The 12,805-nt window shown below is 47.2% G+C and overlaps 1 protein-coding gene across 3 annotated transcripts in view; it reads left to right on the plus strand.

Moving 5' to 3' along the window:
• The first annotated feature begins 7 nt into the window (after nucleotides 1–7).
• Nucleotides 8–12,805, plus strand: part of LOC8043018 (methyl-CpG-binding domain protein 6) — a 45,073-nt gene continuing 32,275 nt past the window's right edge. For 2 of the 3 annotated variants that reach the window (XM_029982648.4, XM_002415946.5), the window contains exons 1-3: nucleotides 8–428; nucleotides 7,382–7,611; nucleotides 8,952–9,132. In XM_029982648.4, the coding sequence (XP_029838508.3) occupies nucleotides 7,497–7,611; nucleotides 8,952–9,132 (296 nt within the window). In that variant the 5' untranslated portion in view covers nucleotides 8–428; nucleotides 7,382–7,496. The remainder of the gene's footprint in view (nucleotides 429–7,381; nucleotides 7,612–8,951; nucleotides 9,133–12,805) is intronic. The other variant, XM_029982652.3, reaches the window with a different exon arrangement.

Raw genomic sequence — 12,805 nt, forward strand, 5'->3', positions numbered from 1 at the left:
CTGCGTTCGAGAGTTCTCGTGTTCTCGTCAATGTTGCATTGTGGGTAAACGAGCCATGTTTTACGGTTAAATGTTGTGTACTCGAAAATAGCAGCACAAACAAGAGTTGGTTTGATCTGTTTGTGACCGAGTGTGATCACCGTCTGACTGGATTATCGACACGTCGGTTTCAAGTCGTCCAGTGACGACCGGGGCATCTACACCACAATGTTCGGTGTCGAAGCAGTGATCGCTTCTCGCGCTTTGATTTTTGATGCTCACAAGTTGACCTCGTAGTATCACTTTAGGCCCAGGTGTTGCTGTTAATTTGACGCCAATTAATTTAAAAACTTCTCATGAAGTGTGAACCCATACGCCGGACCCTGTCAACGTGCGTGGAATGTTGTCGGAGATGAAGAAAACGCAAGCGGGACCGAGAAGTGTGTGAGGTACGGTCGCGGGTTGTTTTTCTTCATTCCGGTGCACGTATAAATAGGCTTAAGCGCTTTTAGTAAGGCGTTTATAAGTAGGCCTATATTGCATATTAATGGAGCCTCTTCTTTTCTTTATATCTACCCACGATCGTCCGCTCGATCAAACCGTATAGTCGCGGACAGCTCTGATCGTCGGACGTAGCTGCGGTGGGTTGCTCGTGCTGGCAGAGCCCCTTATGCTCGCGAGCCGAGTCCCATGTAAACAGGGGGATGATTTTCCGTTTAATATGGAAAGCGGGCGCCCGTAATCGCGTAAGAGCATGGTCGTGTTAGCGCCACTCTCCCCTCGGTTCTGCCGGCGTTTTAGCTGCTTCTATTGATTGCGGCTAGTAAATATGAGAAAGCGGGGGACGCCTGTCGTCGTGTCTGTTTGGTGTCGGACGACACCTGGTAACGTTATCTGGGGAGAGTTGTTTGGAAACAGCGGAGTCAGCGGAGTGCGAAACGGCGATCGGGTGACATCACCGGGCCAGCCGCTGTGTCAACGGCAGCGGCAACGTTTGCTTTCGGCGCGGCGTCGGTTGCTGCTGCGGCGTCGTTTCGATCACGTCGCTTTGAATCGTCTACGCTCGCGTGTCTCCTGTGCGTAAACACACTTGCCGCGCTTGATTTGACCTTCGGGCCTGCTTCGTGTATTAGGGAAACTCGTAACAATTCGAGAGCTGTGACGCACGGTTGCAGCGGTTACTTCCTATCGAAAATCTGAAGGAGTCGTAAAAAAGCGTCCTCCGACGATAGATTGTGTACACGTTGCTACCTGGAATTAATTCAGAGCGCAAAAGAATATTACATGTTAGAAAATAGCGTACACCGGTACACGCTTATTTATCTTTGTACACTTTATTATTTTTCCCTGGGAAACTTTGTTGGCCATTTCTGGGGGAGGCTTTGAAGCGAAAAGAATTTGCACTAGCTCAAAATATTTACCTTGCTAAAATATGCTAGTTAAATACTAAAGAACTAGAGATGGAGGAATGAATAAATATTTAACATGCTAACACAATCCTGTACTTGAGCCTCCTTTTTCTTCCCCATCTCGCCTCCCTTTCCTCTGTTATTTTTATACTAGTTAATCTAACTTCATACTTAAAATTCACCAAAGACCACAAGAGAGGTAGAGAGAGATAATAGATGTATTTTAGAGGGGGAAGACCACTTGGAGTATCCTCATTTGGAGTTGCTGTCATTCCTAGAGTTCTTCATTTGCACAAGGGGAAATGAGTCTCTCAGTCCTCCTTGCTTATGTGAAGGAAGTTAGTATGTTTCTAGTGGCCTTGGGACGCCACAGTTCACAAAATGTTGAAACTAGCTGATCGATCTCATTTTTACCAAGGTACAACTGCAATTAGCATTTTGTTTAAGGCTAATTGCAATGACTGCATGTATTAACGTTTCAGTCTGTGTTGGAGGTCTCTCAGTGGCCCCAATTAATTCCCAGTCCTTCAGTGGGGTGCCCAGGGTGATAAATGAAAGCACTCTGGAAATGGCAACCTTAACACCAGAACAAAAGCACACTTAGTACTATCTAACATTGTCTCTTTGTACCAATTGGGAATAAAATATGTGTGCGCGCAGGCACTCAATAATGGTTCTTCGTCTGAACGTTTAATCGAGCGTACAATATGTTTCATATAACAAGAAAGAATAACTGACACATAAACCCCAGTTCCCCCGTGGACAATATGAGTTGAAACACCCCATCCGGCCTTTTTGTGCGTCCGCAGTCCCCACAAGTTTTTATTATCTCTTAATTTGTCAAATAGTCTGAAGCATGGGACCTCCAGCTTTGTGTTTCATTCCAAATTCAGGCTACAGCTCTTTCAAAAACTGGCAGGCACACCAAGAAGCACAAAGGGCTGTTTCAGCTAGCATTGTCTGCAATAGTATGTTGGGGCAATCTACAGCCAGTCACTTTTTTTTCTTTCTGCTGTTCGTTGCAATTGTAATTGGGGCTTGATTGATTGATTGAGTTTGTAAAAGTAGAGCCGAGATCGTGAACAATCTTGATTTGGTCTCTAGCACTTTAATTGCCTCCGCTGCACCGACAGCGAGCACTCTGCAGTAGTCTGTCGATAGACATTGTGTCACGATTCCGGTGACGTTCCCTGACCAATGAAATTCCAAAATTCAGTGATGTGATTGCTGCGCCAAACTGCGCCAGAGCACATGCCCTGCTACATTTTGCTATATTTTGCCAAGATGTGAGGGATTTGCGCCGATATTGTGCCAAAACTTATTTTCACTATATTAGTACTGAAAATATAATAAATCATCCTGTTACATGGCCGGATTTTTACAATAGGCTTTTGCGAATTTTCAGAACTTGAATATTGCCCTAAAAAATGTCATATTCAATTTGATCTCTGTATCATACATTGACAATTCTCTGAAGTTTCGCAATATTTATCATGCTCTTTGTACGTTCTGACTGGATAACTACCATCAATGAGTGCGCTTGTCACCGTGTATATGCCATTTCACGATAACTTGGCGAACTGTGGGGGCTGCAGCTTCCGCGACCCAATAAGAGTGCCAGAGCAAGGCACGTGATCACACTCCATGGTCGAGGCCACGGGGGCCTTGTTACTGCCACAAGAACAGCGCTGTTTGCGACAAAACATAGTTCTAGGCTTCTTGTTCTTTTAACTGCAATTTAACTCGCGCAATTTTATCTTTACTGAGAAGATATGAAAAATATATAATAAATAATCACAAATTTATGACTTTCAATACTATCAGGGATGGAACGGCTGCGCCATTTGCGCCAGACGCATGTGTCTGCGCCATCCTGTGCCATGCTGCAGAAACTGCGCCGCAGTTAATACCTCGCACCATTATGCGCCAAATGGCAAAACGTGCGCCAAAATCTTTTTTTTTATTTTGTCTTGGTTTCGGTTTTATTGACTCGATTGGCAACAATGAGCGCAATTAGCCTGACCGGCCTTGCAATCCTTTGTTCTGTTTATTCTCCCTGTGTATCCCGAGTCAGAAGCACGCAAAAAAATTCGGGATTCTAAGCGCTACACCACCTGCGACTGAATTGTTATTCTTTAACCATAAGCGGTTAAGCAAGTTGGCTGAGCTGAGGTTGAGTGTTAAGCGTCAGATTGCCTGAGGCTCTGCGGCCCGGGATCCGGACGTCAGCCAGTTGAAAACAAATGAGCAAAATATTCCTTTTAGTACTTCATCGTTAGAAGTTGGAACCGCATTCCAGCAAGATAAATCGGGATTTGATAGAACCGAAACGCGGTCCGATCCGAAACCTTGCCGGCCAGCAGCTCTTACGCGAGTGGTAAATCTGCTCGACGTACATTAACCTTGCTCCTGCTTAACGCTTCAAATACGGTAACTTCGTTAATCGTAGTCTGCTGCTTCGATATCGAGTTGCACAATAAGATAAACTCGAAATTTGTTGCCCTATTCCTCCGTGCAACTGCACGTCTGTTGCTTACGCACGTCATGTGGTTCGCACATATAATTACTATGTCGAGCACGTGTGGGTTGTGCGATAAGCAGTGCTGGTTTGCATTTTGAGCAACTGAAATCCTTTCAGAAAATATCAAGGACGCTATCTTCAGAAACATAGGGTACTTGCTTTTGTTTTTTGATTCTCATTAACCGCTCATTCCCACTGGAAGCGGATCCGCGATCGCAAAGCAGTTGCTAATGCGGATCCGCTTCCAGTGTGAATGAGCGGTAAGGCTCACAAAGTTTCAAGTTTCTGTCTGTTACACTGTTGTTATCCCATCTACCTAGGTCCCTAACCACTCATGTTCATCTGTGCTGCTAAGCAATATTGAAATTGCTCCCGTGCTTGTCTAAGACACACGCTGAAGTGCAATGAAAACTGATCTGAGCTGCTCCTAGCCTGCTTCAGAGGGTAATTTTAGCTGCTCCCAACCTGCTCCAAAACAGCTGTTCAGCTGCTCCCGTGGCTGCACCCAAGTACATTTCATGAGTTCCACCCTTGTACTATTTAAACAAAAAAAGTGATGTCACATCCGTATTCACTCTTGATTGTTTTCTCCTCGTGGCGCCGTGGCTGTTGGCGATCGGAGCCATGTAGTCGATTGTTTCTGTCAAAGCATCGCATTGGGCCCTGGCATTAGCACCCATCACAGATTTGCAAGTCAGTTGACCATATGATTGTCTCATGAACTGTTTCCGAAGAGCTCGCTATTTTAGCAGACGGAAATGTTGCGGAGGGGGATCCTCATCCGAAGTTGGTTGGTTTCACAGCAGACGACTCTCGGCCAGCGGACGGCAGCCGATTTCTCCGGTCCTTGCATTTGGTGCAGGGACATACACGCTCCGTGACTTAGTGTCCCATGCCTCCCTCCTACGCATGGCCGTAGCCTCTGCAGTGTGCTAAGTTATTGTGAAACGGAGTACAGTATGCGTTGCAATTTTGCATATCTTGCTTCATGGCAGTGCACCCGCAAGCTAAGGGGAAAGCATTCCCCCAAAATGGGATGTTACACACAGTTTCTGAAAAAATCTGCGGCTAGTATATATGATAGCAATATTCTGACAATATCTTTTTCACGTTCAAGATTCATCAAGGATATTTGAATATTGCTAAAGAACTTTTATAAACTGCTCTATATGTTTATTTTTTTATGTCATTTCTCGCTTAGTTGTTACTTGTATACAAGTGCTCCAAAGGGTGCTTCTAAGTCACCCAGTCCAATCACATCACTGAAAATTTTAATTTCATTGGTCAGGGCACGTCATCCAGCGGACCTCGACAGCCTCGTTAGATTAGGAGAACCACGGGGCTCCATTCAGTGCTGTTGCTATTCCTAATTTGGTGGCCTTATAGCTAGTTGCTCACGAGTGCCTCGCTCCACCTTTTGGTGCCTGGTACATTTTTCCCACTGTTGTGATGACCATGTCCTCACTTTCCGGTTTCTTGGTTTCCACCTTGTGACGTCACAGTTGTGTCATGCAGTTGTTTGCCAGAATTCTGGTGGTGGTGTAGTAGCAGATTCTTTTTCTGCTGTAGGTAGCTCTCGAGCTCTGCTGCACACGGAAACTTCAGCAGTTATGAGTTGAGACACTGCATTGACAGCAACACTTGCATGCTCCTCATACATTTTGGAACTTCTATAACCAACCGCCAGGATCACAACATCTGGCAGCATGAAAAGCCGGCTCCCATGGCTTAATAGACCTTTTCGGAAAACTCCAGAAGGCCTTGTGACAATCCTAGCTTGCACTGCGCGATGCAAGCAACGAATAATTTTTCAAGAGGAGTCCTACGTATGCAGGCACTCCCGACGCCCAGCTGAAAACGCTTAAATTGCAGCACCTGGTTTATCTGGGGGTTGATCGGCGGAAACAGAAGAAAGCTATGAGTTATTGAGTAGCGTTGTTGCGTCGACCAGGGTCCGGCAAACACCGCCTAGACCTACCTAGACCCTTCTAGACTCGTATGGACCTCTTGCCTTAGCCCATCGCAATTGTGCGTTGCCGGTTTGTAGTGGTTTTGTGTAAAATGTGCTACGCTGGCAGAATACATGCCGGATTCGTTGTCGCCGTCTTGCCAACTGGGCCATGGTTACTTGCATCACAGTCACCACAATCTCGCCGGTCTCGCTAGGTGGTATGTGTGCCTTGTTGCCTGTTGGTTCTCCCTATAAAGTTGATCGGGTGGCGTGAAAATCCCTTGTCCCGTACATCTGTACTCCTGGTGTACCATCTGTGCTGTCAATACAAACTGGAAGGGCATGACAGTTGGTAAAGCAGGTCCCTTCAACCACCTCTAGCTTGTACATCCACCGCCGGGTGGCATCTTCATGCGAAAAAGGTCCATTGTGGGGTTGTCCCGACGTACGCCCCAGCTGTCTCTGACCCTTTGTGTATCCTGGAAGTGGCATGATCTATTCCCTCTTATCCTTGTGAGTTGGGTGCAAATATAAAAGCGAACAAACATACCATAAATTACCAGGGAAGTGCCCCCCCCCCCCCCCCCCCCACACGCACACTTTCGCTGAAAACTGGGTTAACATAGATATCGGCGCTTGCCCGTCAAATTGGTAAAAACCAAAATGGTGGTCAATATAGAGCTTTGAAGGCAGGGCGAATGAAATCGGAGAGAGAACATTTATTTTTGCGCAATAAATGATGGGCGGCCACTATAGTTGGTGACAGGTTAAGAACGAAGTAAAAGCTCCTCCCACCTCTTTCAACTTTAGCAGAGCAAATGCTGGAGAGGAGGTTGCCTCCTTTCCAGCGCTTGCTCTGCTAAAATGAAAGGGGGTGGGAGAAACTTCCACTTTGTTCTTTACCTGTCATTGACTTAGTACCTATTCATCTTCACTAAACCCAGAAAACGACTCTTCTGAGTCAGTGCACAATAGGAGGTCAGTGCTCTCGTCACAAGTAGTTTTTTTTTTTTTCTTTTTATCACAAGAAAGCGGATGTCTTTGTCATCGCCGCTGGCGGTCTCTTGGCCGCTTCAGCAAGGTTGTATATTTTCGGCCGATGCCTCTGCTTCAAAGGGGGTGGGCGCTTAACGTATAATTTGCGGAATTCCCAAGTTTGGGAAATGTTAACGGTGGATTTTTGTACGAAGTGGGCGCTTCCGCGGTATTTTACGGTACAACAAATTCAGTACAAACTTTGTTTTTTTATCATCCTGCCTTCTTTGCATTCTGCAATTACAAAATATAGAACCAACATCATCATCTTTTTTTTTTATCGCAGCATCTTAGTGTAGTATGTCAAATCGTCATGATGTGTCGAGAAGACGACGAGGGTGCCGCAAATTTCAGAAATTGTCCATTTGTTGCCACTTCAGGACCAGTTTCGATGCGTGTGCTGTATAGAACCGTAAAATGCCGGTGGAAGACATGTTCCGGGCACCAACCATGAGCCCCTAATGCTGATGTTGGTTGTTTGTCCAGATCTGCAGCGGGAACCGGGGCCAGCGCCTTGCTGGGGCCCGGCGGGGGCCCCAGCGCCCCGGGCAGGCTCGGGGCAGAGCCCCCCGGCCAGGCGGGGCATGGCCCAGGCGGCCCCATGGCAGCGCTCCAGCTGAGGGTGCCCTCCACTGCCGGGCCCACGCTGGTGGCTCCTCTGCACTGGGGCACGGGCCCCCTCGGGGGTCTGCCACCCCTCTCCCCACTGCAACAAGGTGAGCCCCTCCCTCTTTCCCGGTCTCGCTCGAGCTGACGGGCGGCGGTCGTTCTACCAAAGATGGAGTTTGAGCGTTTTCTCAGAGTTGTCGGCGCTGCTTGATTGTCTCTCCCGTGCAGTCCTTAGGCTTCGGGTTCTGGCTAGGCACATTGTTGTAAGGAAAGAATACCTGCTGATTGATGCAATGCTGGGAGTATGGTTGATTTAAGGCTGGAAGCTGCCTGTGCACATTTTCACAGTTTTCTTTGAAAAATGTTGGACAGAGCTTGAATACTCATGAAAAGCTTGTGGGGAAAGAACCAGGCGTCTGTAGAAGATGATTCGGGCATCATGAGGAAGGAGTGCACTGGATTGGTTGGTGCTCGTCGCACAAATGGCCTTTTGCTATTTTTTGGGGCAGCCATGAGTGGTTCAGGACGCAACAGTGTTGCCTGCATGTTCACCATGTTGTCTGCACGATCACCACTGCTTGGGTCATTTTCAATTCGAGACTTCCAAGCTCTTGCGAAGCTTGAAGTCAAAAGGATTTATTTGTAAAAAGCATGAATTGGATGCCATAAACAATTTTGTACTATACAGTGTCCAGTAAGTAAGCAAAATGTGGTTTTCTTCACTTTACTTCATGCATTCGTGAGTGAAATTGAGACCTTGGTGGCAGGTTTTTTTCCTGCTCACAAGTTGCTTCAACATGTAGCTTTTCTGCTTCTAAGCTGCTCCAAAATATGGATTTTTTGGTTACAAAAATTGCTACAAAACCAGTTTGGTCTGTCCCATCCCTGTTTAAAGGGATGGTGAACCGAAATTTGGATTTCATAAAAACAATGCTGGAGATGTAGGCGGGACGCTACAACCCCTACAACACTACTAGTAAGGCGATATCTCAAATGGACGGCCATATTTTTGGAAAAAGAAGTCAGGATTGAACCAGGCCGACGAGGCGCGTGACGTCAAGATACCTAGTTTCCTCCTCTCTTCGCTTCGCTCCCTGAAGGCCGCGAGGCGGAGAAGACGCGAGGCTGTTCCCTCTCCTTCTCGGATAAACATGACGTCAACATTCCTGCCAAATGCGCCTCTCTTTTTGAAAAATACGGTCATCCGTTCGAGATATCGCTGTATGAGTGATGTTTTGGTGTTTGTAGCACCCCGTTGCACGCTTCTGCCGCGTGTTTAAGGGAATCCAGATTTCGGTTCAGCATCCCTCTAAGGAACATGCCAGGTATTTGGGAAGTGCAAAAATATTCTTTGAACATAGCATGGGGCTCTTCTGGGCACGTCACAGGGGCTCGTTGGGGTCGCGGTTCACTCTCCGATTGCTTAATTGGTGCGTCGTTGTGGCAGCAGCGGAAGACAAGGGGCGTGAGCTGCTCAGCAGGGCAGAGAGTCCCAGGGGAAGCCTGGATGTTGCAGCAGATGCCGGCACCAGCAAAGATGCGAGGCTGGCGTCGTGCTACCCTCCGCCCGTGCCTGTGCCTCCGGGCTGGCGACGCTCTCTGGTCCGGGGCAGGATCGTCTACTTTAGGTAAACGTCTCGCTTAATTAAGCAGACTGTCTTTAAAATGAGTTGGGTTCTCCATTGGATCTTCCATCTGATCTCCTAGTGAAATCCATGAATGTTTTTAAATATATATTTTTAACAAACTGCAGCAATATGATCGTGGAGAATGTTTTGTGCGCATGCTCTTAAGATTCATGTGGTGTGCCACACTCAAATAATTATTTTTAAATTAAAATATTGGTTTAATGGATTTGAGCCCCACTTGTTAAGTATCAAAATTTGCTCATATCTGCTCGAAATACTGTTCTACTGATTAATACACATATTTATTTGCTGGCAAACTATAACACTTAGGGAGTCACTAGCAAAATACATTGGAACTTAGTCAGTAATTTAATGCTATAATGAGCCTCCTTGTGACTCTTTAGTGACACTTGAGTGATTTATAGTGATAAATGTTCATTTTACAATTACTGGGCTTTATGCAGCTATCCCCTTTTGACATCCAGAAACACTTGGCCAGTCCAAAAGATATTGCATTTATGCGATGCCTTCTGCATTGTAGCCATGTATATGAATTGCCCAAACACAATTCTCTGGAACATTCCTTTTGAATGTCAAATTGAACCGTGCAAGCGTTTCCCCAGAGTCGTGTTAGTACTGCAGCAGGACACTGTTGGTGTAAACAAGCAATTTCCATTCTTCCTTCTTTTTTTTTTTTTTGTAACATTGACAAGCTGTCATAGAAACTACAGGCCCACTTGAAATGACGAGATAAAGGATGAACAACAGGGGGTGGACTATCTTTGGAGATACGACAGCAAAACTTTATAATAAAAAAAAGTTTAAAAAAACACCGGGCTATCCGCTACAAACCATGTGCAAACATGGCAAATTTGCGTTTGCTATGTGATAAACACTCCGGAATCCGTTACAAACTTTTGTCCCACCATGGTAAAAGGTATTGTAAATTACGGATACAGCAGATTCGCTTTACACGGTGCGAAGGACGTGCGGGAACCTGCCGTGAACTCGCATGTCATGGGAACCGATACCTCAAATCACGGATGCAGTAGATTTAAGTTTCACGGCGTAATAAACACGTGGGGACGACTCGAATGTCACGGGAACCGTTATCGCATCTGCAGATCGTGGACAAAAAACGTGGGAACCCACTACAAACTCGCATGCCAAGGGAAAGAATACTGCAGATCGCGGACGCAACAGACTTGCATTTCGCAATACATTAAACGTGGGATCTACTCGCATTTCACCCGAACCAAAATCACATGCGCAGATCGTGGACAAAAACGCGTGAACTTACTACAAACTCTTGTCCCATGTACCGGTACCACAGATTGCGCGTTTTGCGCATGTTGTCCAACAAGGTGAGCAATGTTTTGGAATTCTTATGCTAGGTATTTAGCCTGAAGAACAAGATGGGCAGTTTCTCAATGGGAGGGGCCGCCCTTATGGCACTTTTCTGTAATGTGACGGAAAGTTCTCATTAAGGGAAATAAGCCAAGCGGTAAAATTCGGTGCCAATCTGTATCGTTTCTGAAAAAAATGCAAAAAAGCACCGATGTCTTGTTACAGTGTATCTCTACATCCAAGAGGGTGTTAAAATTCACAGACATGTTGGAAAAGAAGACGGAGGCAACAGGTGATCGAAGCCCCAGAGCAGGCGGCTTCTATTTTTTAGGGTGTCGAACTGGTAAAATTTTTGGTTCAGTTTCGGGTGCAGTAGCTCTGCATTTTGTTTCGGTTTGGTTTGAACAAGCATGAACCAGTTCATAACTATACCTTAGACCAGGGGTGCACAACTAAAAATTTAGGCGGGCCAAAATTGGTTTATCGAAAACTGTGCGGGCCGCACCTAGTGTAACGTGTTGCACATTTTGGTTGCGGTCAGGCTTCCGATATCATGTGTCGTCTCACTCGTTGCCGTCGTACGCGCATGTCGCAATGTCATGTCCGCCATGGAAGATCGAGGGCGGTTCTTGTTGAGAGTCATCAGTGAAAAGGTTTGCTCACAGACATACGTGCTCCCGAAATGTGACAACAATTTCTAGGCGTGGTGCACCAGGTTTCCGTACTTGTTCTTGTCCAGGCTTTTGTAGAACTCATGCAGCTGAAATTCGAGATGAATAGTCTTCAGCGCCGGCGGACACTGGAGGTCGATAAGCTCCAGTTTCATCGTCGGATCACAGTCCTCCAATCCGATGATGCGACCCCTAACTATTCCAACAAAAAGGGAGAGGGTTGATAGCGTCCGTGGTGAAGGAGGGAAGAGATCTGTTGAGAGACAGCAAAAAGTTTTTGCGTTTCATGTACAGACATGTTGAGACAGATCCACACCATGGACAGGGACAGCTGCACATGCTGTTTTATTGTTCTCAGCGGGATTAGTGAAGAGGGAAAATTTGAATTGAGAAATCGTAGTTACTTCGCCGAAGACAAAGAAGTAGGTCACAGGGTTTTACTGCTGCTTGCCAAGCGGAGCGGGCGCTCAATGGATAGAACCGCATAGTAAGCGAGTGTCTGTGCTGAGCCGGGCCACGGGCCGCAAGAAAAGCGCTCGCAGGCCGCATGTGGCCCGCAGGCAGTTTGTTGTACACCCCTGCAGTAGATGTTATGTAGGTTGTTTTCCCCGACCTCGATGGACCACCTTGACGTTGCCGTCGAGGACCGGGGGATCGTGGATGAAGCTAGTTGCTGGAGGGCTGAATGCGTTGGTGGTGATGCTGAGGCGACCGACAACTCGGAGGGTTAACGAGATGAACGAAACTTTACTTCGATAAAAAAAAAAAAAAAAAAAGAATCAAACAGTTACATAAAATACAAGTGCGAACTGTAATAAACTGCCGCGCACGGCTTACAGACTGCACAGACGCCTCGGCGTCGGATGGCCCTACCGCGCACGGTAAGGACGGCGACTACCTTGTAGCCGCGAAGACGAAGATGCTGTCGCGCACGACAGGTAACGCGGCGCACCGCGGGAGCTGAACGTCAGTTGGGTCGCTCACGAGCCCGTTCCAAAACTCAAAGATTCCCCTGTCCGACCAGGGTCTAAAACAGCGGGCTCGAACCTGCGTAGGCCAATCAGGGTTCGACCCTGGTCCCATTGGCCAGAGGAACCAAACTTTAACGCCTACACACAGCGCACTTTCGACCAATCGGCTGAGAGGTCATTGCTCCGGGAGTGAACCATAAGCCGAGCCTTGGTTCTCAGAAGCCGAGAATAAAATAAGACTTATGGCTTTCCTATCTGGCCACAGCGGATACACATTCGCGAACGGCAAGAACCATCGAGACATGTCGGCTGGGGCACGTCAATGCCACCGCCAAAGGCCGCCGCCAGGCATATGCAGAATATATAGGGAACGCCTGGTTCCCGGGCGTCACGGAAGAGTTCCGAGACACGACTTCAAGAGCTCTGAAGCACTTTGTCTCCCAGCAAACGACCTGGCGACCGGTGACGTGTTAATGTCTCGGCCGTGGGTTCCCCGGCAAACCTTTACGTCTGGCTTCGCGTCTCAGGGTCAATGGGTAGACGCACGCGGCGCCAAGACAGCAGCCTCTCGTCGGCAAGTTAAGTGTTTTCACGTGGGTTCGAAAACCAGAGTTCCGCATGAAATGCAACGAAGAGGGCGAAATGCCCGCGGCCATTTCCCCGATACCGGGAAAAGCTCATAAA

Source organism: Ixodes scapularis, unplaced genomic scaffold (assembly GCF_016920785.2).
Source record: "Ixodes scapularis isolate PalLabHiFi unplaced genomic scaffold, ASM1692078v2 PGA_scaffold0__279_contigs__length_252992795, whole genome shotgun sequence".
Lineage (NCBI taxonomy): Eukaryota > Metazoa > Arthropoda > Arachnida > Ixodida > Ixodidae > Ixodes > Ixodes scapularis.